Source organism: Bos grunniens, chromosome 13 (genome assembly GCF_055505025.1).
Source record: "Bos grunniens cultivar Pamir isolate PY7600 chromosome 13, Bosgru_T2T1.0, whole genome shotgun sequence".
NCBI classification, from domain to species: Eukaryota; Metazoa; Chordata; class Mammalia; order Artiodactyla; family Bovidae; genus Bos; species Bos grunniens.
Genome location: NC_141177.1, coordinates 54,799,002 through 54,823,909, shown reverse-complemented (window position 1 = coordinate 54,823,909; position 24,908 = coordinate 54,799,002). Strand labels below are relative to the sequence as shown.

At 43.2% G+C, this 24,908-nt stretch overlaps 1 protein-coding gene and 1 long non-coding RNA gene across 5 annotated transcripts in view; one reads left to right on the top strand and one right to left on the bottom strand.

The window, feature by feature from the left end:
- Positions 1-24,908, bottom strand: part of FRMD4A (FERM domain containing 4A) — a 521,947-nt gene that overhangs the window by 370,312 nt on the left and 126,727 nt on the right. For 2 of the 4 annotated variants that reach the window (XM_086334273.1, XM_086334271.1), the window contains exon 1: positions 2,770-3,339. The exons of 1 other annotated variant lie outside the window; for it this stretch is intronic. In XM_086334273.1, the coding sequence (XP_086190399.1) occupies positions 2,770-2,862 (93 nt within the window). In that variant the 5' untranslated portion in view covers positions 2,863-3,339. Of the gene's footprint in view, positions 1-2,769; positions 3,340-21,823; positions 22,278-24,908 lie in introns of those variants that run through there. One more of the 4 variants, XM_086334272.1, reaches the window with a different exon arrangement.
- Positions 3,069-8,500, top strand: LOC147361018 (uncharacterized). The gene is made up of 2 exons (XR_015139651.1): positions 3,069-3,275; positions 8,213-8,500. It is a non-coding gene; the product is annotated as an uncharacterized LOC147361018 (long non-coding RNA).

Below are 24,908 nucleotides of genomic sequence, written 5' to 3'. Positions count from 1 at the left end.
TAGATATCTTTTTCCACTCTGCATAGCATGGTGATGGGCTGATGGCAGTCTGTGAAAACATGAACAAGAACCAGGCTTGGTCTCCCAGTCTGAGTGTTTTTGTAATTCAGGATTTGATGGCTGTCAAAGTAGCAGAGTTAGAAATGTGCATTCCTGTTTTTTCACCTCAACTTCTAGCAGTTGGAAAACAGAAGCCCCTGTTCTTAATCCTGAACAACGCATGACTGTCAGTGTACGAGGTCATGGGTTCTCTTTGGTCGCCAGAATCTCTGTCTTTGGTAAGTTTACTTTTCTGTGAAGTACTAGTGACAAGCTGGGTACAGCCCATCTCTCAGGGCCAGGTTGCAATGTCAAAGCTCTTTCAGGGAGCAAAGGTGATGAAATATGGACTCGATGGCAGGGATGTAATATATCAGGTCCCTGATTGAAGTCCTGCTCTGTCCTTGACTGTATGTCTTCAGAGGGAAGATTAAACCTCTGCATGTCTTGGTTTCCCTGTTCATACAGGGCAAGGGCAATAAATAAGCCCAATTCTCTGTGCCTCCCTACAAAGTGCACCGGGCAAAGGTGTAGAAATGCAAGGTTTTATCGCCATTAAATATCACGAGGCCATGGAAATCACTGATGTCTGGCACCATGTAAACTGCTGATGTAACCAAGAAAGCTATCACTTCTTGAATTCAGGGAGTCCCAGGAAAAGAGCACTGGTTCTCAGTGTTTGCCCTGAAAGTAGATGCCACCTCTAGCCTTTCCTGCCCCCTTTTTATATAAATATATGATGCTGATTCTGAAAGTTGTCATAAAACCAACAATGGCATAAACTATCCAATTGAAATCGACATGACATCATACGTTCCAGTTAGGCTCCCCCTCCCCCATGGTGGAGGGTGAGTACGGAGCCTCATAGGAACATAAAGGGGCTCCTCTTGTGAGTGATGGGGTCTCGGACCCCTCCACTTCACAGCTGGCCATGGAGATTAATAGGACATTTGATGCTCCACTGATGGACATGCTTCTCTTAAGGGCCCAGAAGCTTTCAGATTAGACTCCTGAGGCCCTGGCGACACTGATGTGTCCAAAGGCAGGACATAGGTCTGTGTCTGGAATGTCAGTGTACACCAACACATGCAGTAGACAAGCTTCATATGTGACACCGTGTTCATATATTGTCAGCTTTTCTTAAACAAATAACAGAAACGGTGCCTGCATACATCTGGACTTATGAAACATACGTGATTCATTACACCTCCATCTGGAGATTCTTATGGTTAAATAGGTTACTGAGGATTTTGTGTGTGTATGTGCAGGATAATGCTCACGTTAGTTTTGTCATGTGGTACAGCTCTGGTGTGGGCAACTCGCATTTGCATGTGAGTTTTCATGAACAGAACACATTATATAAACTTAATTATGATACAGGTCAAAAAATTTTCACTGGAACCCAAAATCACGTTCAAGATAAGCTACATTTGTAAACATAACAGTTAATTTGTAAATTTTGCTATAACATTTGGTCCTATAATCTAAAGCTCTTGGTATAAAAGAGAGCACATATTAGACACTGAATACATTTAAGTTGATGACCCTCATATGCAGCCCAAGAAATATGTCTCAGAAGAAAGACCTACACACAGTAAGAAAAGGAAGTGAAGTTTTTTCATTGTTACTCAAACGGCAGAAAAAAATGTAACTCGTAGAAAGTCAGGAGATCAACTCCCTCTGGAAGTCTAGATTGCCCCTCCTACTTTTAAAACTTAAATCATGTTTTCCTTAAATTTAAAAATTACTGAGTAGTCAGTATACAAACCAGAAAAAGTCACTTGAATTAGATGCTGCTCCCCTTTATAAGATGCAGCAGGTTCGCTGATCTATCATGAGAGCAGTTTGTGATCCTCTTTGCCTTATTGATTTAAGATTACACCTTAACCTAAAACGTCTAAGTAGACATCCACAGCTCACGGAGGGGCCTGCCATGATGCAAACAGATTTTGGGTGTTTCTGAGACCCCCCCATGTGTGGATACAGGCACTGCCCCCACATGCATGAGCCCCCTACATCCCAAATATGACCAGATTTGCATTAACGACAGTCATTCCCCCAAACTGTATTAGTCACTCCAGAGAAGGACAAATCCCTGTTATTGTTTTACAGCATCTTCTCTGCCAGGCGCTACCGTAAAGTAAGCATGTTTTCAGAAAATTAACAGAGCCACCATCCATAATGTTAAAAAAAAAAAACAAACCTGAATGATAGCAAGGTATTTGAAACAACAACGAAACAACAGAGGGGATTGTAATCAACCAAGTGCATCATTTAAACCCTCCAAGCATCACAGCTCCTTCTGTCTTTATCACCTCCTTTGAAGACACTGTCACCCAGAAAAGGACAGGGAATTTGCAGCCCTGCTGCACTAATGGATCTGTTTCACCAGAGAGGAAAGCAGATTTTACAGCCCAAAGCTCTCCTCAGCAAGCACCCGCATCTTCCATCCTCTTTCCAGAGGGCAATCCCTACCCCAATCTTTCATCTTTCATCTCTAACAGCTCCCACCTCCATGCACAGCCGACCAGAATTTGCTTCAAATTTCTTATCATTATCTGTTAAGAATAAAATTGCATATACTATAGATTTCTCCAGTCCCAGGAATTTGAATTTTTTTTAGGAAAACATGACTTCCAGAAGGGATGCTATGTACAATGAAAAGAAGCCTCTCCTTTTCTTTGGAGCAATTGCTCCGGTGAAAAGCAAACAGCCCGCCACGTTGCTTACCCTCTCCACACTGCGTCTTCTCAGAGATCCATACGGAATTTTCAGTAGGAGTCTCTGGGATCTATTTGGAGCCACTGCAGCTTGAACCACCATGGTGTAGAGCCGTGGGTGAGTGTGTCTGCGTGAGTGTGAGTGAGAGTGTGTGTGTGTGTGTATCTGTTCCCAGCAAAGGGAGAGACGGAGGCGTCCTCAAAACTAAGTTATGGTCTCCTGGAGGTTTCCCAAATATCAAATAACTGAAAGAGGGTTTTTTTTTTTTTCTTTCGACCGTATGAGTCAAGATGTGGTGTGTCTGGAGGTGGGGGATGGGGAAGAAAAAAAATGAGCCCAAGTTCTGCAACTTCAGCGCGCCTCCCGCAGCTCAGCCCCACTCCCTCCTGCCTGCCCCTGCCTGTCGGTCCCTCGGTGAGGCTGCACGTCCCAGGAGTGGGCCAGTGAGTGACGCTTCTGGGGGGAGTGATCCTGAAATGTCAACTTTGCTTCCCGCGGCTCCAGACGGTAACCAGGTCAGTTGTCTAATGGAAACCCTATCAGACGTATTATTCACTCTGTCACGTGACTCCAAAGCCCCTCGGCCGTACAGTAGGTCACATGCTCACCTTAAAAAGACTATTTGGAATATCATCATCTGGTGCAGAGATTAATGTGCAATTCTGCATTCTGATTTCACTCTCTTCTGGACACAGGGAAAATATTTGAAGGGCAGTGGCATAACACAGTGGGGACTTGAGGGGGAGTCCCTCTTTGTAGTCATAAATTATACGTATGACCCTGAGCGTCAGACGTGCATATTTTTTTCTTCCTGCTTTCCAACAGATAGAAAACAAATGTAGGCATACAGTTAATTATATATGTGAATGGCATCCACAAAGAGGAAGTCTGAGGGAAGAAAGGAGAAAATGTTTGTATCACATGGTTCAGATGAATCAAATCAAATACACCAGACAGACTCCCATTTGGCATCTCCTCATTTAAATGTTTGTGTTACAGAGCATTGATTTTTATGTGTGCCAATAAACATGAAGAAATTATGTTTGATTTTACAAGGCTCTGAAAAGGACTATCTACGCTCAGACTCACCCATCACATTTGTATATTCTTCTCTAATCAGATGGTGTAATTCTACATCAGACAAGCTTCTCTGACCGAGGGCACACATGCTCTAAAAATTTAAGTGTCCTGTAATATTTTGTTTCTGACATATTGTTCACTTATGAGACTGCCCTCATCCCTACTCCTCCCTAAACCTGCTTATTTCGATAGCAGACAAAATTACTCAACAGGAAAAACAAGTAAGGGGCTTCTAGGATTGGAGGTATTTTAGGGTTTTTTTCTTTTTAACTAATTTTTGCCTCCGCTGCTCTCTCTGTTGCGGCGTTTTATGAAAGGGATGCCATTTCCTTTGTAAAAATCCCAGGCTTTTGGGTGTTTGCCTAATATCACTCTTATGTTTTGGGAACCAACTTTTATTTATTCTCTACAGACCCGTTTATTGAAAACGATGGAAAAGAAAGTTCTGTTTATTCTAAGAATCTGATGGGAAGTGGGGGTGGGGTGCAGAGGGGAAAAAAGTGGAATTTTACACTGCTTGAAAATGAATCCGGAAAACACTCTTAGAAGGAGGGTGTTCCTGGGGGTGAGGGTGGGGGAATGGAGACGTGGGTCTGGTCACCCAACTCAGACACACATTAAGAGGCAGTTAAAGAAAGCATCAAGTTGATGTGGGAAATTCCAAATATACAACAATCGGGCTTTGTTCGTAATGGGTTCCATATGTGCAGTTGGAGAGTTAGTGAGAGGGTGAGAGGGAAGGGGTGGGGGTAGACGGGGTGGGGGGAGATGGAAAGTTCTCCAGCATGACCTGCACAGAGTCTTTGGCGAGGTGGTTTAGGCTAACTCTTCTTCCTCTTTCTCATTTCCTTTCTGCACTGCCTGGTGGAAATGCATCTGGAATGCTACCCAGTAACCTGGCCAAATCAAGTCTCTCTTCCTTGTTGATTCCACAATGGTTTTGAACAAAGGAGAGGCACATTTTCAAAACCCTGATCTGGCCAGAGCCCTGGGATTTCTGTTTGCAAGTGCAGCTTGAGAGGGGGGCCATGGATCAGATCAACAGAGAAGTCACCGTCTCTTCCTGACCCAGGCCAGGGCAAAGCCCCTGGGAGCTGGATTTATTTATATTTGACTAAATGCAACTTCCTGTTTCCCAGGGGTATTAATGAAGGTTTCGATGCAGAGCTCAAGTCTTTGCAGCATAGTTCAGATCATAAGAGACACTTTGATGAACTAAGTGCAAATAAAACAAAAACATATGCCTTTGATTAAAGTTAAAATACATATAGAAGAGAATGTTAATGGAAACAAAAAAAAAATAACCCTTGGCCAGACTCCCACACATTTGAGCCCCACACATTCTACCCCCCTCCCCTAGGGGTAGGGTGTGGGGCAGGATCATTTCTCATATCAGCACTGGCGCCTCCTCCCAGCTAATAGAGAATCCTCCCCAGTCCCCACAGAGTAGGAGGTTTGAACCTCAAACCTCAGAGAGGTTTGAAGGCTCTTAAAGTTCAACTTGTTCAAAATTATCTTTCTGACGGTCTTACTCTAGGTGTTTGAGATTTACATGTTTTAATTAATTATTGAATCTAATATATTTATTTTCAGAAGACTATTGTTACACTGTTAGAATACAAATATGTTTCTTGGGAGTGGATATAACCCATACCTTAGCAGATATGACCACTTTAGAGAGGTGAGGGTAACTGATATTTAGTGAATGCTCGGCCATTGCCAGGGAACATGCTAGAAGGTTACTGATGACTTGTCTCCGTGGCAGAATTAAGTTTCATTATCTCAGTGGTAAAGAATCTACCTGCTGATGCAAGAGACACAAGGGACTTGGATTTGACCCCTGGGTAGGTCGGGAAGATCCCCTGGAGAAAGAAATGGCTACCCATTTCCCAGTATTCTTGCCTGGGAAGTCCCATGGACAGAGGAGCCTGGCAGGCTACAGTCTATGAGGTTGCAAAGAGTCAGACATGACTGAGCATATACAAACATCCATGTTTTACAATTGATGAAAGTAGGGCCCAGAGAGGGTTAATAAGTTGACCAAGGTAGCACAGCTAGAACTGTCAGAGCTAAGATGAAAACCAAAGTCAATTTGGCTGATTTCAGGGCCTGACTTGGTCCCTTGTACTCTCACCTACTGCAGAGGACTTTATCCGATTATAGCACTTTGGAAATCTAAAAAAGAGATGTATCCACAGTGCCCAGCAGAGGAATGGGAAGACCACTGTCTTTGAAAAAGAGAGAATGTTAATACAGGAAATGGGGTTAGACGGAGCACTGCTAGTGTCTCTGGAACCACTGCTTTGATGCCCCTTGGAGCTAAGCCTTTGAAATGGGGTACAGCTGGCTACCCCCACCCCCATCAGTAGATTCAACCAACCTGGAGACAGGCTTTGACCTGCAATTGGTGGAACTTATGTATGTGGCATTCACAGATACTGGGATTGGTCCAGGAACCAATCCCCTGCTGATACCATCAAGCAGCTGTATTACTTAGAGCATGTTTTTGCCAGGGTGGTGGATGATAGGGTTCCCTTTGCCTCCAGGGAGCAGCAGCCTAATGCACAGGGGACAGACTGGGAGAATCTTGCCCCATCAGGGTATCAGTGAGCCCTGCTGGGAAATGGTATGGAGATGATAGACCTCCATTCTTGAGTCTGGGAGCCTCTGGGAGCACAGCACCCACTCTAGGCTGGTGGCGCTCTTTAGTTGTTCATTCTGAATATTTCCTTCCCGTGTTAGTGAGAAGTATTCACATTCAAACTCTGGAATGAAAATGCATGGGAATCAATCAAGCGATATTTCAGGAAAATCAATGAAGTGAGATGTATCCAATCAAATGGGAGTTCATGGTCAGGGATAGCAGGGGGAGAGACAGGGGGGTCAGGGAATGATGGCCTGTCTGGGGGAAAGCATTTCCTAACAGCACAGCTAAGTGGGAGGCTGGAGGGAAGGTCACCTGGGGTGATGTGCGTGCCTGGGTACGATGCTGACTTCCACGTCAGGCCACTGACCATGAGGGCACCTGCATGGCAGCTGTGGGAGTGTGCCACGAGTGAGTCCTGGGAGAACACTGGGCACAGAATGGGGACTGATCTGTACCCTCCTGCCCAGAGTGAGCCTGACACACTAGAACCAAGGGCTTATCCCGGCTCCTGGCCCAGGGCCTGCAGTTACCATTTGTGAGGCCAGTCCTTTTTGGCCCTCGGCAGGGGCACAACAACCCACTCCAGTACTCTTGCCTGGAAAATCCCATGGACAGAGGAGCCTGGTAGGTTGCAGTCCATGGGGTTGCTAGGAGTCGACTGAGCGACTTCACTTTCACTTTTCACTTTCATGCGTTGGAGAAGGAAATGGCAACCCACTCCAGTATTCTTGCCTGGAGCATCCCAGGGACGGGGGAGCCTGGTGGGGTTGCACGGAGTTGGACATGACTGAAGCGACTTAGCAGCAGCAGCAGCAGCAGGGGCACGTGAATGCCAGTCTCACCACTGACTGTAATTTACTGGCACTCAAGTCAGTTCATTCGCACAGCATGATTTTGTTCATTTGGCAGAACACAAAGAGAAGGGGTTATAGGACGGAGAGTGTCTGAGGGAGGTGACTGAGGGCATGCTGTGGGGGAGGGGAGGGGTCAGAGGGCAGCCTGAGGTCACTGTGAGTCTGGGGTCGGGGCAGAAGGCGGTGAGCTAAGTGTCAAAAAGGTGAGCTGAAGTGCCCTTCCAGAAAGAAGGACAGAGTCCATCTGAGAAACATCAGCCCTGGCCTTTTTGGCCACTTGCATCCTTTCTCTGGTGAAAGGTGGACTATGATTGGGGAAACAGGACAACAGAAAGCGGGCAGTTGAGGTGCTTCTCCCAACGTCCACCTCAAGCCATTATTTCTTGTCTGTTGAGGAGGATGCGAAAGGGCTCTTGCTAAGTTTTATCTGTGGTTTCAAGGCAGCAGGAGCCACCTTCTTCCAACCCCCCTCAAGGGTTTGCGAGGGAGGTTCTGAAGCCCTCAGTTGACTTTCCCTTCAGGCTGTCCAGGCAGGAGGATGAGAGTGAAGGGGGCGCCATTTGTCCCTCAACTCAGACCTGGGGAAGGGACTGGCTGTGGGGTGCCCGCAGGGAAGGTGACCGGGAAAGGGGGGCGCCTGGAGCAGCCGCTGGAAGCAAAAGGAAGGCGGTCACTCCCATCCCACAGCCTTGGCTCATCCCAGGTGCTTAGCGTGTTGTGTGGAGGAAGGCAGATGGAGGCTGGGGGCAAAGAGAGGGATTTATGTGACCACCTGGGAGAGAGTTAGATATTGTGATCTTTAGTAAAAAAATATGCCTTTGAGGGCTTCCCTTTGAGGGCTCAGTGGTAAAGAATCTGCCTGCCAACACAGGAGACATGGGTTCAATCCCTGATCAGGGAGGATCCCACGTGCCGTGAAGCAACCAGTACCACAACTACTGAGTCTGCGCTCTAGAGCCCGGGAGCTGTAGCTTCTGAAGCCTGCATGCCCTCAAGCCCCTGTTCCACAAGAGAAGCCACCTCAATGAAAAGCTTGCACACTGCGATAAAGTAGCCTCCTGTCGCCGCAACTAGAGAAAAGCCCATGCAGTAGTGAAGACCCAGCACAGCCATAAATAAACAAATACAATTATTAAAAAATAAAAAAGTATATACATTTGGTCTTAGTCTCCTTTCCTGGCACAAAACTCTTAACACTCTTGGAATTTTCTAACCAGTGAGAGTGATAGAGGAACTTTTGCTATATTCGTAAGGTGAAGTTTGGAAAGTCCCTAGGACACCTAAGAATGGGGCTGGTCACCTGAGGAACCCAGCCTGTGACTGGAGGGCTGCAAATTTCAGCCCTACTCCCTGACTTCTGGGGAGAGGTGGGGCTGGAGGTTGAATCAATCACCAAGGGCTGATGACGTAATTAATCCTGACTATGTAATGAAGCATCCATAAAACCTCAGTAGTCTGGAGTTTGAAGAGCTTCCGGTTGGAGATGTACGGGAGATGGGTGCACTCATAGTTTGTCCCATGCTTCTCTTCCATCTGACTGTTCCTGAGTTGTATCCTTTAATAATCAATTGGTCATCTAGTAACCAAAATGTTTCTGAGTTCTGTAAGCTGCTCTAGCAAATGAACCAAACTCCCAAAGAAGATCTGATTTACAGCCATCTGGTCATGACAACCTGGACTTGCAATTAGTGTCTGAAATTGGGGGTGGGGAAGGCTTGTAGGACTGAGCCCTCAACGCACGGGAAACGATGCTGTCTCCAGGTAGACTAGGACCTGCCTGGTGTTAGAGAATCACTGATGGCAGAACCGCCCCTGTCCGCCTTCCCCACACGCTGGCATTGGGTTCAGGAAAGTTAAGAGGTATCACTTGTGCCTGGGAACTGCAGTGAGAAATCCCTAGCAGTGGGTAAGGTGGGGGTGGGGAGGTGGGCAGGGACTTCCAGGAATGCACAGGCGTCCTGCGAGGACAAGACTGGGTTTAAACCCCTGTCTGACCCAGAGAGAAACTGTTTTGACTTGACCTGTCCCACCTTCCCCACGTCCAGCATCATCCAGCTCTGACTCTTGAATGAAGTGTGGAGTTTTTAACGACTGTCACGTAAAATGGGTGAGAGAATCGATCAGCTGAGATGCACCCAAACACAGGAAGGCAACACATTCCTAACCGATTTGGAAAATCCCTCCAGCAGGCGGGAGGGAAGCCCTGTCTTTCTTCAACATTCCAGCACCTTTTCCACCAGCTCCTAACTCAGCTAACTTGGGTGATTCTTGTCACATCATATTAGAGTAAGCTGTGACTGAGGCTATGCAAACAGAAATACTGCCGACAGTTGTAATTTTCTGTTTGAAAAGTGGCTGGAATTTAGGCCAAACATGAAACCCAATATCCCAAAGAACAGAACCAAGATGTGGAGCAACACTGGTGTCCCTGGACCTCATGTGCCCAGAGCCCGTGGGATTATCTACAGGTCCCCGTGCAGGAGTTTTGGTTTCTCTTGGTTGGAACTAAGGTTTACCCTGGTGCTAGGCATGGTAGTCATTACCCAGCTTTGGACAGACCTTCCCTCCTCCTATGGCATTTGGAAGAAGCAGTGGGTAGGATGGTAGCTAGCTTGAGTAAGCAGATGAATTTTTCCTTCCCTTCTTCCCCCTACCCCTTTTCCTCTCTTTCTGTTGCAAGCTTCTTTTATCTAGTTGGGCTCTGTCCTGGGCTTCATGGAACAGATTTTTTTCCATGACCATCCAGGCAAAGAAAAGAAGTATAACCCGAATCCTTCAGTTTGACTCCCACTCATCCTTGCTGGGAAAGGTTTGGTGGACGAAGATGAATCTATTATTTGCTTCTGAGGTGACAATGACATTGTCTGTGCTCTACTTGTATTTCATACCAAACTCCACACTAACCTTACCCTTGTCTAAACCAATGTTGTCTATTTCAGGAACTCTTCTAAAGGTTTTTTTTTTTTTTTTTTTTTTAATACAGTCCTTTCCTTAATTCAAACAACACCTTATCAAATAGGTACCCTTGTTTTCCCTGGATGAAGAAACTAAGGTAGGAAGAAGTGGAGTCACCTGTCTGGGGTCCGCGGTAAGTGGCCTCACAGTTGATGAACTGTTACACTCTCCTAGATGTGCCTAGAATTGAGGACATAAGAAACCTTTTGCTTATTGGAAGAGTTTTCTTTTGTCCCTAAAACTCAGTTCCTGTCCTTGATGAGGGTCTCTGGGGAAGTGAAAGAATGCTGACCTTATACCTGACCTGGCACCTGGAAGGTTACTGAACACCTACCCGTCAAGAGAAAATGAAATCATGTTTGTGAAAGGTTTTTGTAAATCACACACACACACACTCTGTTTTCCTGTTACCACAACAGCCTTCCTGGGCCTCACCATCTACTTCTCTCCCTCTTCATACAATATCCTGCTCTGATGGCCACGTTTCATCCATCTGAATTCCCTAAAGGTCATCCAGCTAAGCCCCACTTTTTTTGGTGGGATAAAAAGATTTTGAGAACTCCCTCTTGAGGATGTTTCGTTTGGGTACAGAATTAGTTAGTCCAGAGTAAGACCCTCTATCTCCATCAATTCAAAGACACACATCCCATCACAAAAGAACAGATCTCAGTCTTCCAGGACCGGGAAGAAAACATAGCATTTTGCTGATGGAAACCTTGCTTACTAACCAAGCATCCCAGAATCCCATTTAATCTTTATGATAGTGATCAAGGGGAAGAGAATGTCAAGTGGAAGATATTAATGGCTTATGTGGAGGATTAGTCCATATTCTGTCTTAGCAACCCTTGCTTCATGGACATCAAATAAAGGACTCATCAACATGCTGGCAGGATTATTTCAACTAGTCACCCAGGGAAAGAGGGAAAAGGCAGAGCTCCTGGATTGCAAGCAGCTGATGGATCTTATTCCTCCACAGGAAAATTCTTCACATGGAACCTGGGTATGATTTGCCCCCTGCCTCCTCATCAGAGCTTCACTTGCCCTTCCCAGCATGAGACTAAGTCAGGCAATCGATGGCCGCAGCGTGGAATGATGGCTTTTCTGCATGGCAATAATGGCTGAGTGCATGTGCTGTTAGGAGTGATGTCACGGCCAGGTCCTGAGGAATCAATAAGGTTGCCAGGATGCCTGTGTGATTAAGAAGTCAATAAGCTGACCTGTGTGGGACTGGTCATTTAGATTGGCTTTCAAGGCCATTTTGCAAAACCCTTTTTCATGTGCTATCGGTTGTGGATGGATTTTGATAACTAGCATTGATCTGCGATATTTATGAAGTGCTGTTTGTACTGGTTAAACTGTGTAATTGCACCTAGAATGGACAGATAAATAATGTCCTTATCTGTGGTATTGACCACCCAGGATTAGCTGAATATATATGTAGTGTACTTCCAAACAGTCAATGGAGGTTGACTTTTGATTTATCTTTTAGCTGTCAAATTTCAGTTAAGCATTGGGTGGTAAATGACCCACTCTTAAATCTGCTACTAATTTCCATGCTTCCTTTTCCCAGAGAGGAGAAGTTTAACATGCACTTTTCTTCAATAGGAGAAAGGTTCATCTTGGTTTAAGTGATATCTTTGGTACCGCAGAAAGGGATGGTTTTCTCTTGGGCCATCGGCTTGCTTTCTTTCCTGTGCCCAGGAGTGTGTCACTCCAAGGGTAAGTGCCCATTTACCCAGGTGTCTCTGTAATAAGCCACATTGTCTGTATTTGCCCTAGAAGAGGAAAGAAAACGTTTGAATCTATTAGGAAGTTGGGTGACACATTTTAGGAATGTGGCTTATCTTGAGTGTGCCTTAGAGGACTCCTGTAAGTCAAAATGCCAAATGTTTTCTCAATATCAAATCATGGCCAAAATGAGAAAAAATATTTTCAGTGGGCAAATCCTTAGATTTAAATGAGGATGAGTAGGGGATTCTATTACTGTCTGCTTGCATATCCTATACTATTTGAATTTTAAACCCCTATAGCATGAACACAGATAATAGACTGTTGTGAAACTTGAAGGAGACAGTGAATCACATGTGTGAGAACAAGGTGGTCACAAATGACAATGAGACCATATTCTGACTTTAATGCTATAGAAGAATATATTCTAGATCTTATTTGATTTGCAAGAAAGAGTCATTAAAAGTTGTTTTTGAAAGGAATGATACTACCTTCCTGAATATTTTTAACTTGAGGGATAAAGGATGAAGGGTAGAATGGAGAGTCAAGGTGTGTAGAGACAAGGAGAGCAGCTACAATGTCAACACAATTGTCCAAATGAGTGATGATTAACTCCAGAGCTAGAATGATGGTGAAAGGTTGAATACATGATATTGGCAAGTTATAAATGCTGGAAGGAAGAATAGTGTTCCTCTCTACTGAGGGGCTAGAGGAAGAAAGGTCCTATAAGTTCAGGTAAGTACACAGGAGACGGGGGGAGATTTGGAAGATGATAAGCATAGCTCTGAATGTACAGAATTTTTGGTGTATGAACGTTTTGATCTGAAACTAAAGAGGGAAGTCAAGCTTGGAAATGTAGGTCTGGATTTCAACAGCAGACACATAACCACTAGACAAGTTATTAGTCAAGTGTGAGGGAAGACATTCAAGAACACAAAAATTTACTTCTTATGGACTTTTTCTCAGGAGCTTACTGGAAGATGATCTCCAGGAAAAGAAAGTTAAACCTACAAAGAGGAGAACCTGAGTTCCAAGAAAAGGAGAATGAATCACAGGACAGGTGCAAAGAGATTCCCAGAATAATGGTGAAGAAAAGGGAGCCTCAAGAAGACAATCATTTAGGAGACTTAAGAGAGCTAGTTGAATTGGTGTAGGAGGATGGAGGGATCTAGGAAGGATGCCTCAAAAAAAAAGAAAAAAGAATAGAGTGAGTGGCAAAAAATGAATTTGCCAAATTGAAAGGAGAGACACAGCTCTATTGAAGATCTTAGAGAAAAATACTTGATGGGCATAACAGAATATTAAGTGAGCGAATAATTAAATAAGGCAACTATTAATTCCTGGAAAAACATAAAGTTGGAAAATCCAGGCTATGTAATGACACTATACAATAGTTGTCAGCTGTAAACAATACCTTGATAGTCATAATAAAAGTGAATTTTGATTTAAACTGTGATATAGATACTTTGAGAAAATAGGAAAGGAGATGTGTGAGCCTGTAGGGATGTGGAGTAACAACTGAAGTAAATTCTAAGCCTCATCTCTCAGGGTGGCAGCATAAAATGCCCAAAATTGAGTGATTAAGAAATCACAGTATAAACAGATGATCGAGAAATCTGGCATTAACTACCAGAAGCAACAGTTGAAAGAAAATGTCCATGGCCCCCCTGGGGAGAGGGACTCAAGAGATGAAAAGAAGTGGAAATGGAGCCTGCTGTTTGTGTTTATAAATCGTCCAGTATTCTTCAACCTTAAAATGCTATGAAAATTGCCATGCACACGTATAATTTTGATAAAAATGAGAAACTGCCAAGAGAAAGAGCAATGTTCAAGATAATTTGAGCCAGATAAGGCCTGGGGGTAGTGAGTGGTAATTAGAAGGGCATTCATGGCCCTGAGAAGGTGTGCGTGGAATGCTGACTGCAGATGCTGGCTGTGGAAGCAGAGCCGGATTGCCAGACCTCTTTCTGAATGGACAGATTTGGGTCCAGATACTGGGGTTATTTAATTCAATGAGTAAATGTTTCAGGAGACCTGCTTCATTTCCTCTGGTGTCTTTTCTTTCAGTGTCTTGTTACCGGGTTCTCTGTCCATGAATATGCTATTGAAATGGCTGTTGAAAATGGCCGATAGCTTAAAATGCCTAGCTTTTAAGCTACACCTCGGAAAGAAGCACCGTACATCTTTTGAAACAAGATGAGGATAGACAGACAAAAGGAAAAAGACAAACACATCAGCAAAGGCACTGCCATCAATTCTGGAGCCAGTCCTGAAGGGTCATTCATGCTTTTGAGTGATCTCACCTTTTTTTTTTTTGGCTATGCTGCATGGCATGTGGGATCTCAGTTTTCCCATCAGGGGCTGAACCCACACCCCCTGCAGTGAAAGTGTGGCGTCTTAACCACTGGGCTGCCAGGGAAGTCTTGATCTCACCTTTTGAACTCTTTCCCTCAGTGTTGGGTTGTGTTTGTGTGTATGAATGCTCACGCATATACACATGTGTTACTTCCTTTTGTGAGCCTAGCAGCATTGCAGCAGCTACAGAAGCCTCAGAGTGGTGATAACTAATTATGAAACACTACGCCTGATGTGTCCCTTTTATCTCATCTTGCAGAAGCCTTGCATTCCCACGAAATCCCCCAGTGGATCTTTGTAATCCTGGAAAGGAAGTGTCAATATGGAAACAGCTGTTGTTGAGATAGTTAGATGACATTCTAATGAGCTACGGAGGAAACTCAAGGCTAATGGGACTCGGCTGCAAATATTCTTTCTAGACAATTAGACACACGTGAGAAAGCCTATAGTCCCCAGGAATGCAGAGAGGGGTACACTGGGCTGTAGGTATCACATCCCCTCATTCGTACGTGGGCTTTTATCCTCCCAAGCCATGTGGGATGTCGAACACTCTTCCTGGCTCTCTACTGGGAGCTGCAGACTCAGGTCCCTTTGCTAAAAGGCCCCACCAGGGGATCCCAATGGAGAGCAGAAGCCAAGCACAGTCTGTGCCCAGGGCTCCGTCCCCGTCCGCTGCTGGGTGAGTTCAGGACGAGGTACCTGCTGCCATTTTGGAAGGAGTCAGGAGAAATGGCCATAGGTTGATGTGATTGAGGCAGGGAGCAAATACCGTCCTTCCACAGAACCCAAACCCCTGATCGTTCAAAGGAAAAGGTTTGGTGATGGGAGTGAGAGAGAGCTTTAGAGGCAAAGACATGGGATATAACCTTTTACCGTTAGGGACTTAAAATCGATGCCTTGGGACTTCCCTGGTTGTCCAGTGGTTAAGAATCCACCTTCAAATGCAGGGGATGTGGGTTTGATCCCTGTTTGAAGAACTAAGATCCCACACACCACAGGGCAACTAAAGAACCCAAGCACTGCAACTAGAGAAGCCTCCGTGTGCTGTAACTAGAGAAAGCCCGTGAGCCACAACGAAGACCCAGTGCAGCCATAATTTACAAATAAATAAATGAAATTTATTTAAAAACCCACCAACCAACCAATACCTTTTATAGGAGAAGGCAAAGGAAGAAGATCATTTACTCACCCAGTGCCTCCTCTGCATCAGGCATGGCTCTGGGTTCTTGCTCTAAATGACATCTTTTAAACCTTCACTGTGATCCTATAACCTGGGTAGTATTAGCTACATTTTGATGAGGAAGACAAAGCTCATCAAGATTAAACACTTGCAAAGCTGTGATTGAGACCTCAAATCCATGCGACATTGAAGCTCATTCTCAGTATTCTTTAGAGATGTGTTTGTAGAGATACAGCAGAGCATTCTGTGCTTCTGAACAAGGCTGCCTTCAGGAGAAAATATTTTACCAGAGCCTAAACAGTTGAGGTTGAATCAGAGCATAACCTACTTGCAGGAAGGGAAATGCCAACTCCAGCCCCCTCCATCTATTCTGTCTCACCTAAAAGGGGGAATCCCTGAGAAGTGCTGTAAAATTCACAGCCTAAGGCCATAGGCTTCTGAAATAGTGAGACCTCACACGGGACTATCAAATGCCCCAATGCTCACCTCACCGCCTCACTGCTAAAAGCCCATTCAGCACAGTTCCTTTTATACAGTACATCATGTCCACCTTGAAATTACAAGGTTTCCTCAAAGTGAGAAACAGTTTAAAGATACAGTTCAGTTGAACAAGCATCAGAGCCAGAGTCAGACATGTAAGGAGTGTTGGAACTAAATCAGACCAGAAAGCAAACAAACAAACAGCAACAATAGAAGCAATGATTTTTATCCTAAGGGCATTAATGGAAAGGTTAATTATATAAAGGAACAGATGAATAACATAAACAGAGAGATGGAAATTCTAAGAAAGAATCAAAAACTCTAGAGATCAAAAACACTGTAAGACAAATGAAGAATGCCTTTGATGATTCCATCAGTTGACTGGACATGGCTGAGGAAGGAATCTCTGAGCTTGAGGATGTGACAACAGAAACTCCTAAAATTGAAAAGCAAAGAGAAAAAAAAGACTGCAAATAAAACCAGAATGGAATATGCAAGAACTGCGGGACAGCTACAAAACATGTAACATAGGCATAATGGGAATAGAAAAAAGAGAGAAAAAAAGAAAAAACAGAAGCAATGTTTGAAGAAACAATGACTGAGAATTTCTCCAAATTTAGTGTCAGGCACAAAACATAGATCTAGAAAGCTCAGAGACTATCAAACCAGACAAATCCCCCTACCTACAAAACCCTAAAATCAGCCCCCACCACAAAACCACACACCAAAAAACCCCACAAAAACAAACAAACAAACAAACAAACTACACTTAGGAATATTATTGTTAAACTTCAGAAGATCAAAGACAAAGGAAAAAAATCTTTTTTTAAAAAAGTATTTTTCCTATTTTTCCATTAAGGTTTATTATAAGATACTGAATAGAGTGCCCTGGGCTATACAGTAGGACCTTGTTGTTTATCCATTCTGTGTATAATAGCTTGCATCTGCTAATCCCAAACTCCCAATCCGTCCCTCCCCCCCGCCCTGCCTCCTTGGCAACCATAAATAGATTCTCTGTGTCTGTAAGTCTGCTTCTGTTTTGTAGATATGTTCATTTGTGTCATCGTTTAGATTCTACATATAATAAGTGGTGTCATATGATACTTGTCTTTCTCTTCCTGGTTTACATCACTTAGCACGATGGTCTCTAGGTCCATTCATGTTGCTACAAATGGCACTATTTCATTCTTTTTATGGCTGAGTAATACTCCATATTATATGGAATATTACTATTGGAATACATGCGTATATATATTTTCTTTATCCATCCATCTGTCATTGGACATTTAGGTTGTTTTCTAGATGGTTGGCTATTGTAAATAGTTTACTTTACTCTATGCTATGAACATAGAGTAAAGAAAAAAATCTTGAATGTGTGATAAAGAAAAAATCTTGAGAGAAGTCAGAAGGTAGGTGGGAGTCACTGATGAATTCTACTGAACATTTACAGAAGAAAGTACACCAATTCTCAACAGCCTTTTCCAGAAAACAGAAACAGAAGACTTCCTAACTCATTCTTTGAAGCTAGCATTGCTCTAATGTCAAAACCAGACAAGGATATTATTAGAAAAGGAAACTACAGACTGATATCTCTTGTGAACATAGATATAAAAATCCTCAACAAAATATTAACAAATAGAATACAACAGATATAAAAAGAATTATATACTATGCCCAAGTTGGATTTATCCCAGGCTGTTTACACATTCAAAAATTAACTAATGTATTTCATCATATCAGAAAGCTACAGAAAAAAATCACATGATCATATCAATATATGCAGAGAAGGAATTAGACAAAATTCAACACCCATTCATGATAAAAAAAAAAAAAAACCTCTCAGTAAACTAGGGCTCAGAGGTAAACTTCCCCAGCTTGATAAAGAATATCCTCAAAACCCTACAGCTAACATCATACTTAGCAGTGATAAACTTAAAGTTTTCCCTCTAAGATCAGGAACAAGGAAAGGATATCTTTCTCAGCATTGCTTTAACATCTTATTGAACAAAGTCCTAAATAATACAATAAGACAAGAAAAAGAAACAAAAGTTATATAGATTTGGAAAGAGGAAATAAAACTGTCTTTGTTCCCAAATGACATGATTATCCATGTAGAAAATTTGAAGGAATTGACAAAAATATACTTGGAACTAATAAGTGATTATAGGAAGTTTACAAGATACAAAGTTAACATACAAAAGTCAACAGCTTTCCCACATATTAGCAATGAGCAAGTGAAATTAAAAATGAAAAATATATTATCATTTACATTGTGTGTGTGTTAGTTGCTCAGTTGTGTCCAACTCTTTGTGACCCCATGGACTGTAGCCTGCCAGGCTCCTCTGTCCATGGAATTCACCAAGCAAGGATACTGGAGTGAGTTGCCATTCCCTTCTCCAGGGAATCTTCCTGACTCAGGGATGGAACCCAGGTCTCCTTCATTGCAGGCAGGTTCTTTATTATGTGAGCCACCAGGGAAACCGTCCCATTTACATTAACACTCCCCCAAACAAAATGTTTAAGTATAATTCTAACAAAATATGTACAAGATATATATGAGTAAAATGAGAAAACTGTCATGAGAGATACCAGAGAGGAACAAAATAAATGGAGAAATATTCTATGTTCCTGGATAGGAAGGCTCAATATTACAAGAATGCTAGTTCTTCCCAACTTGATCTATGTGTTTAATACAATCTCAATCAAAATCCCAGCAAACAATTTTATGGATATCAACAAACTGATTCTGAAATTTATATGGAGAGGCAAAAGATACAGATTAGTTGACACAATATTGGTGAAAAAAACCAAGTCGAAGAGCTGACACTACCTAACTTTGACTTACTAGAAAGTTACACTAATTAAAACAGTATGCTATTGGTACAAGAATAGATTAGACCCATATAACTGAATAAATAGCCCATAAATAAACCTACATAAATACAAAAAAAAAGGTGATATTTGGCAAAAGAGCAAAGGTATTGAAAAGATGCTCAAAATCATCTATTATTATAAAGGAAATGCAAATTAAGACAATAATAAGATACCACTACCTACTTATCAAAATGGTCAAAATCCAAAACACTGACAATACCAAATGGCAAGAATGTAAAATAACAGCAGCTCTCATTCAGTGGGAATGCAAAATGGCACAGTTTGGAAGGCAATTTGGCTGTTTCTTGCAAAATGAAATATGCTCTTATCATATAATCCAGCAATCAAGCTCCTTGGCATTTACTCAAATGAACTGAAACTTACAGCCATAATGGAACCTGCACATGGATGTTTACAGAAGCTTATTCATAATTGCCAAAATTTGAAATTAAGTTCTCTTTCAGTAGGTTAATGAATAAACAGACTGTAGTATATCCAGACAATGGAATAATATTCAGTACTGAAAAAATGAGCTATCAAGCCATGAAAAGAAACGGAAGAAACTTAAATTCATACGGGCTTCCCAGGTGGTACAGTGGAAAAGAATTCACTTGCCAATGCAGGAGATGTAGGAGACTTGGGTTTGATCTCTGGATTGGGAAGATCTCCCTGGAAGAGGAAATGGCTACCCACTCCAGTATTCTTGCCTGGGGAATCCCATGGAGCCTGGAAGGCTACAGTCAATGGGGTCTCGAAGAGTTGGACATGACTGAGCACACACGCCTAAATTCATATTGCTAAGTGAAAGAAACCAAGCTATATATTTATGATTCCAACTATATGGCATTCTGGAAAAGGCAAAACTATGGAGTCAATAAAAAGATTATTAGTTGCTAGGCATTAGGGGAGAGAGATGTATGAACAGATGCAGAACAGAGGATTTTTAGGGCAGTGAAACTACCTTGTGTGATACAGCAATGGTGGATACACATTATTACACATTTGTTCAGACAACACCAAGAGTAACCCTTAATGTGAAATATTGACTTTTAGGGATAATGATGTGTCAGGGTAGGTTCATCAATTGTAGCAAATGTACTACTCTTATTGAGGATATCTGTAGCATGGGGTGTTGTGAGTGTGTGGGGACAGGGGTATATGGGAAATCTTTATACGTTTTGCTCAGTTGTGCTGTGAATCTAAAACTAGTGTAAATTTATTTTTTATGAATTAAAAAATAGAGTGTCAGGAGATTGATCTGGAGATGATAATGGTAGGATTAACCAGAGGAGAAACACTGGATACAACAGGAGGATAATTAGATGCTTAGCCCAAGTGAGAGTAGTGAGAACCTAAACTGGGGCCATAAAATTATGGGTTGCATTTCTTGAAAAGGATGGAGGGTGTGACAGCAATCCTTTCTAGGACCTTCCAAACAAGACAGTGGAGATGGAAGCATTGGTAAAAGAGCATAGGGGTACAGGTGGTTAAGGAGAGAAGGATGATATATTAATGACTTCGTGGTATTTAGAGAAAACAACTCCTTGGTTAATTTTGTACCCTCTCAAACTAAACTCACATCAACTCTTTGATATACCACAGACCGTCCCACGCAAGACCCTATGGCCACCGGCCACCAGCCCCACTGTGGCAGGCAGTGGTGGCTGGATAGAGGATATCAGCCATTAGTGAAACCCTCTCATCCTGCCATTCCATCTCCTTCTACTTCAGATAAAGTAAGGATGCTAGCTGTGGGTCTCCCATCACTGGAAACCCAGAAGGACCCTCTCAGTTCTTGACAACTCTCCTCCTTAGGGCGTAATTTCCTGGCCCTATGGCCAGAGTGACTGTGAATCCCTGAGATCCCGGTTCCCAGCCCTGGAAAAGTTGATTCCTTCTGGGAATCCTGCCAGCATCATGTTGCCTCAATTTGAAGACAAATTATAAATTAATAAAGAGAAAAAGCCCCAGACTCTCACATCTGCCAAAACACACCATTCCCCGAAAGGTTCCTGAAAGGGCTTCAGTGATGCAGAGTACAGAAAGAGCCAACCTTCCGAAAGCCTTTTCCAGATTTGAGAGGCAGGATGGCTTGTCCTCCAAATGCACTCCAGCTGCCTTTTCCCAGGGCAGAGCCAGCGTTGTTCTTGGAAGGTAACCACCTGCATGTTTCACACAGTCTGGAGTTTCCTAAACCCCCACCAAGCAGACAGACCCTATCATTGACAGAAAACCCCCAGGAAAGACTGAGAAAGACTGTGGCCAGTGTGGCACAGCAACACTGCTTAGGTTGTTACAAACGCCGAGGGTTTTCAAAGACTGTGTTTCTGAGCTTATCACAGTACAGAAGTTGTCCCTGTCAAGTGATTTTTCTTTAAAAGAGAGGATCATTCAAACAGCCTTCCCTATAAAATCAACTCCTGAGGAAGTCTTAGTAACCTGATACCTATGAAAGAGGAAAGAGGCAGGGATCCAGGCACTGGAGAGGGGGCTTCACGCTGCCCTGCCCTCTGCATCCTTCATCAGCAAACTACACACTTTTCAGGCAACCCTCCCCTTTTTTCTAGAGGGATTGCTTCCCTTTACAAACGAATTTGATTTTCCTCGGCAATGCCTTTTGAAGCTGCTTTGGTCTCTTCTGGCAAACGCTTTTTATTTCTTCATCTCATTCATTCCTACTTGTGCAAGTTATTTGGTTTAAAAAGCCGCTACTCTGCTTTGTAATCCATATAGACCAATCTGCACAGCTCAGGCATTTAGTGACTTTATGGTTTTCTCCCCCTAGAGGCACAGGAGGAAGAAATTAACAACAGCACAGGAAGGACTGGATGATTGTGGAAGAGACTCAGACCCAGTGATGGGGACACGAAGACCCTGGGGGTGGCAGAGGGAGGGTCTGCTTTTACTTACAAACACATCCATGAGCAGGTGTTCCAGTGTCACCTCAAAGTCCTCCAGTTTGGCAGCTAAAGTCATAACGGACGATCCGCTGGGTGATCTGGTCCCCCCTGACGGCCCAAACCTGTACACTCCTCCGCTCGGAAAATTTGGTGACAAATTTAATGACAAGGCAGAATCGCCACTAATGGGAAGTAGAAACTCTCAAAAGAGAACAGAGCATTGCAGACTGTCCGGGTAGAGCTTTGTAGCCAGAAATCATAAAGGATTGGGGGAAAAAAAGGAAGCTGTATTAAGGGTTCTGTGGAACCAGTCTGGATATAAAATGATGTCACGCAGTGAAGAATCCTGGCTCTTGATAACTTCAGGGTCTGAGGTGCCGTAGGAAAGGCAGGGAAATCCCGACAGTGGGTGAGAGAGAGAGCGAGAAAGCAAGATGGGGTGAGTAGGGAGAGTGGGGAAGAAATGGACTAAACCGTCTGGCTCTGATATTTATAGGGCCACATGTTTTTGACTCCAGCCCATTTCTCAGTTCACTTGTGACCTTTCATAAACGGCCAAACACACTGGAGCGTATTGTAGAGCGGAGGCAGTGGGTCCCGCCGAAGTTGGCTGTGACCGATGCCGGGGCAATTCACACAGACACACCATCAATGGTTCTTTGTAAAACCCCCATCAGACCTTGTTCTGTACATGATGACAGAAAAGCACATAGTCTTGTGAAAAACAAGGAAACGACATTTTTCCTCAGAATATTATTAGATCCTTAGACTCACCCCCGTCCTGCGTCCTCCCCACCCCCTCCTCTGTAAGAGTAGATAAACATCAAGGAAAAAAATTGAATCTCTTTGCGTCAACTCCTCAAGCTTCTGCCAGTGAAAGACTATCCACTCAATCTTGCAAAGGCCATTTCTTCTTTTCTGCCTCCAAAGTTTGCTTCTTGCTTTTACCTAAAAGGTTTTAACTGTGGTAAAATAGCATAGCATGAAATTAACCAGCAAGCCTTCCTCAGCAATCAATGCAAAGAAATAGAGGGAAACAATAGAATAGGAAAGACTAGAGATCTCTTCAAAAAAATTAGATACCAAGGGAACATTTCACCCAAAGTTGGCTCAATAAAGGACAGAAATGGTAGGGACCTAACAGAAGCAGAAGATATTAAGAACAGGTGGCAAGAATACACAGAAGAACTATACAAAAAATATCTTCACAACCCGGATAATCATGATGGTGTGCTCACTCACCTAGAGCCAGACATCCTGGAATGTGAAATCAAGTGGGTCTTAGGAAGCATCACTACGAACAAAGCTAGTGGAGGTGATGGAATTCCCGTGGAGCTATTTCAAATCCTAAAAGATGATGCCGTGAAAGTGCTGCACTCAATATGCCAGCAAATATGGAAAACTCAGCAGTGGCCACAGGACTGGAAAAGGTCAGTTTTCATTCCAATCCCAAAGAAAGGCAATGCCAAAGAATGCTCAAACTACTGCACAATTGCACTCATCTCACACGCTAGTAAAGTAATGCTCAAAATTCTCCAAGCCAGACTTCAGCAATATGTGAACCATGAACTTCCAGATGTTCAAGCTGGTTTTAGAAAAGGCAGAGGAACCAGAGATCAAATTACCAACATCCGCTGGATCATGGAAAAAGGAAGAGAGTTCCAGAAAAACATCTATTTCTGCTTTATTGACTATGCCAAAGCCTTTGACTGTGTGGATCACAATAAACTGTGGAAATTCTGAAAGAGATGGGAATACCAGAGCACCTGATCTGCCTCTTGAGAAACTTGTATGCAGGTCAGGAAGCAACAGTTAGAACTGGACATGGAACAACAGACTGGTTCCAAATAGGAAAAGGAGTACGTCAAGGCTGTATATTGTCACCCTGCTTATTTAACTTATATGCAGAGTACATCATGAGAAACGCTGGGCTGGGAGAAGCACAAGCTAGAATCAAGATTGCCGGAAGAAATATCAATAACCTCAGATATGCAGATGACACCACCCTTATGGCAGAAAGTGAAGAGGAACTAAAAAGCCTCTTGATGAAAGTGAAAGAGGAGAGTGAAAAAGCTGGCTTAAAGCTCAGCATTCAGAAAACGAAGATCATGGCATCCGGTCCCATCACTTCATGGGCAAATAGATGGGGAAACAGTGTCTGACTTTATTTTTATGGGCTCCAAAATCACTGGAGATGGTGATTGCAGCCATGAAATTAAGACACTTAATACTTGGAAGGAAAGTTATGACCAACATAGACAGCATATTAAAAAGCAGAGATATTACTTTGTCAACAAAGTTCCGTCTAGTCAAGTCTATGGTTTTTCCAGTGGTCGTGTATGGATGTGAGAGTTGGACTATAAAGAAAGCAGAGAGCTGAAGAATTGACACTTTTGAACTGTGGTGTTGGAGACTTGAGAGTCCCTTGGCCTGCAAGGAGATCCAACCAGTCCATCCTAAAGGAGATCAGCCCTGGATGTTCATTGGAAGGACTGATGTTGAAGCTGAAACTCCAATATTTTGGCCACCTGATGTGAAGAGCTGACTCATTGGAAAAGACCCTGATGCTGGGAAAGATTGAAGGCAGGAGGAGAAGGGGACAACAGAGGTTGAGATAGTTAGATGGCATCACCGACTCAATGGACATGAATCTGGGTAAACTCCTGGAGTTGGTGATGGACAGGGAGTCCTAGCATGCTGCAGTCCATGGGGTCGCAAAGAGTCGGACACAACTGAGCGACTGAATTGAACTGACTATATTGAAGTGGCTAGTTCAGCAGTTTTAAGGACATTCACATGGTTGTGCAACCCACCTCCAGAACTTTTTCATCTTGTAGGACTCAATCTCTATACCTATTAAACTGTAACTCCCCACCACCCCAGCTCCTGGCAGCCCCCATTCTGCTTTCTGTCTCTATGGATTTGATGGCTTGGTATGTCATGTAAATGGAATCATACAGTATTTGTCCTTTCGGTAACATCATGTTTTCAAGGTTCATCTAGGTTTTATCTTGTGTCAGAATTCCTTTCCCTTTCAGGGCTAAAATCTTGTATCTTAAGAAAGACCACTGCTTTGGACAATTTTTCAGGCCTGA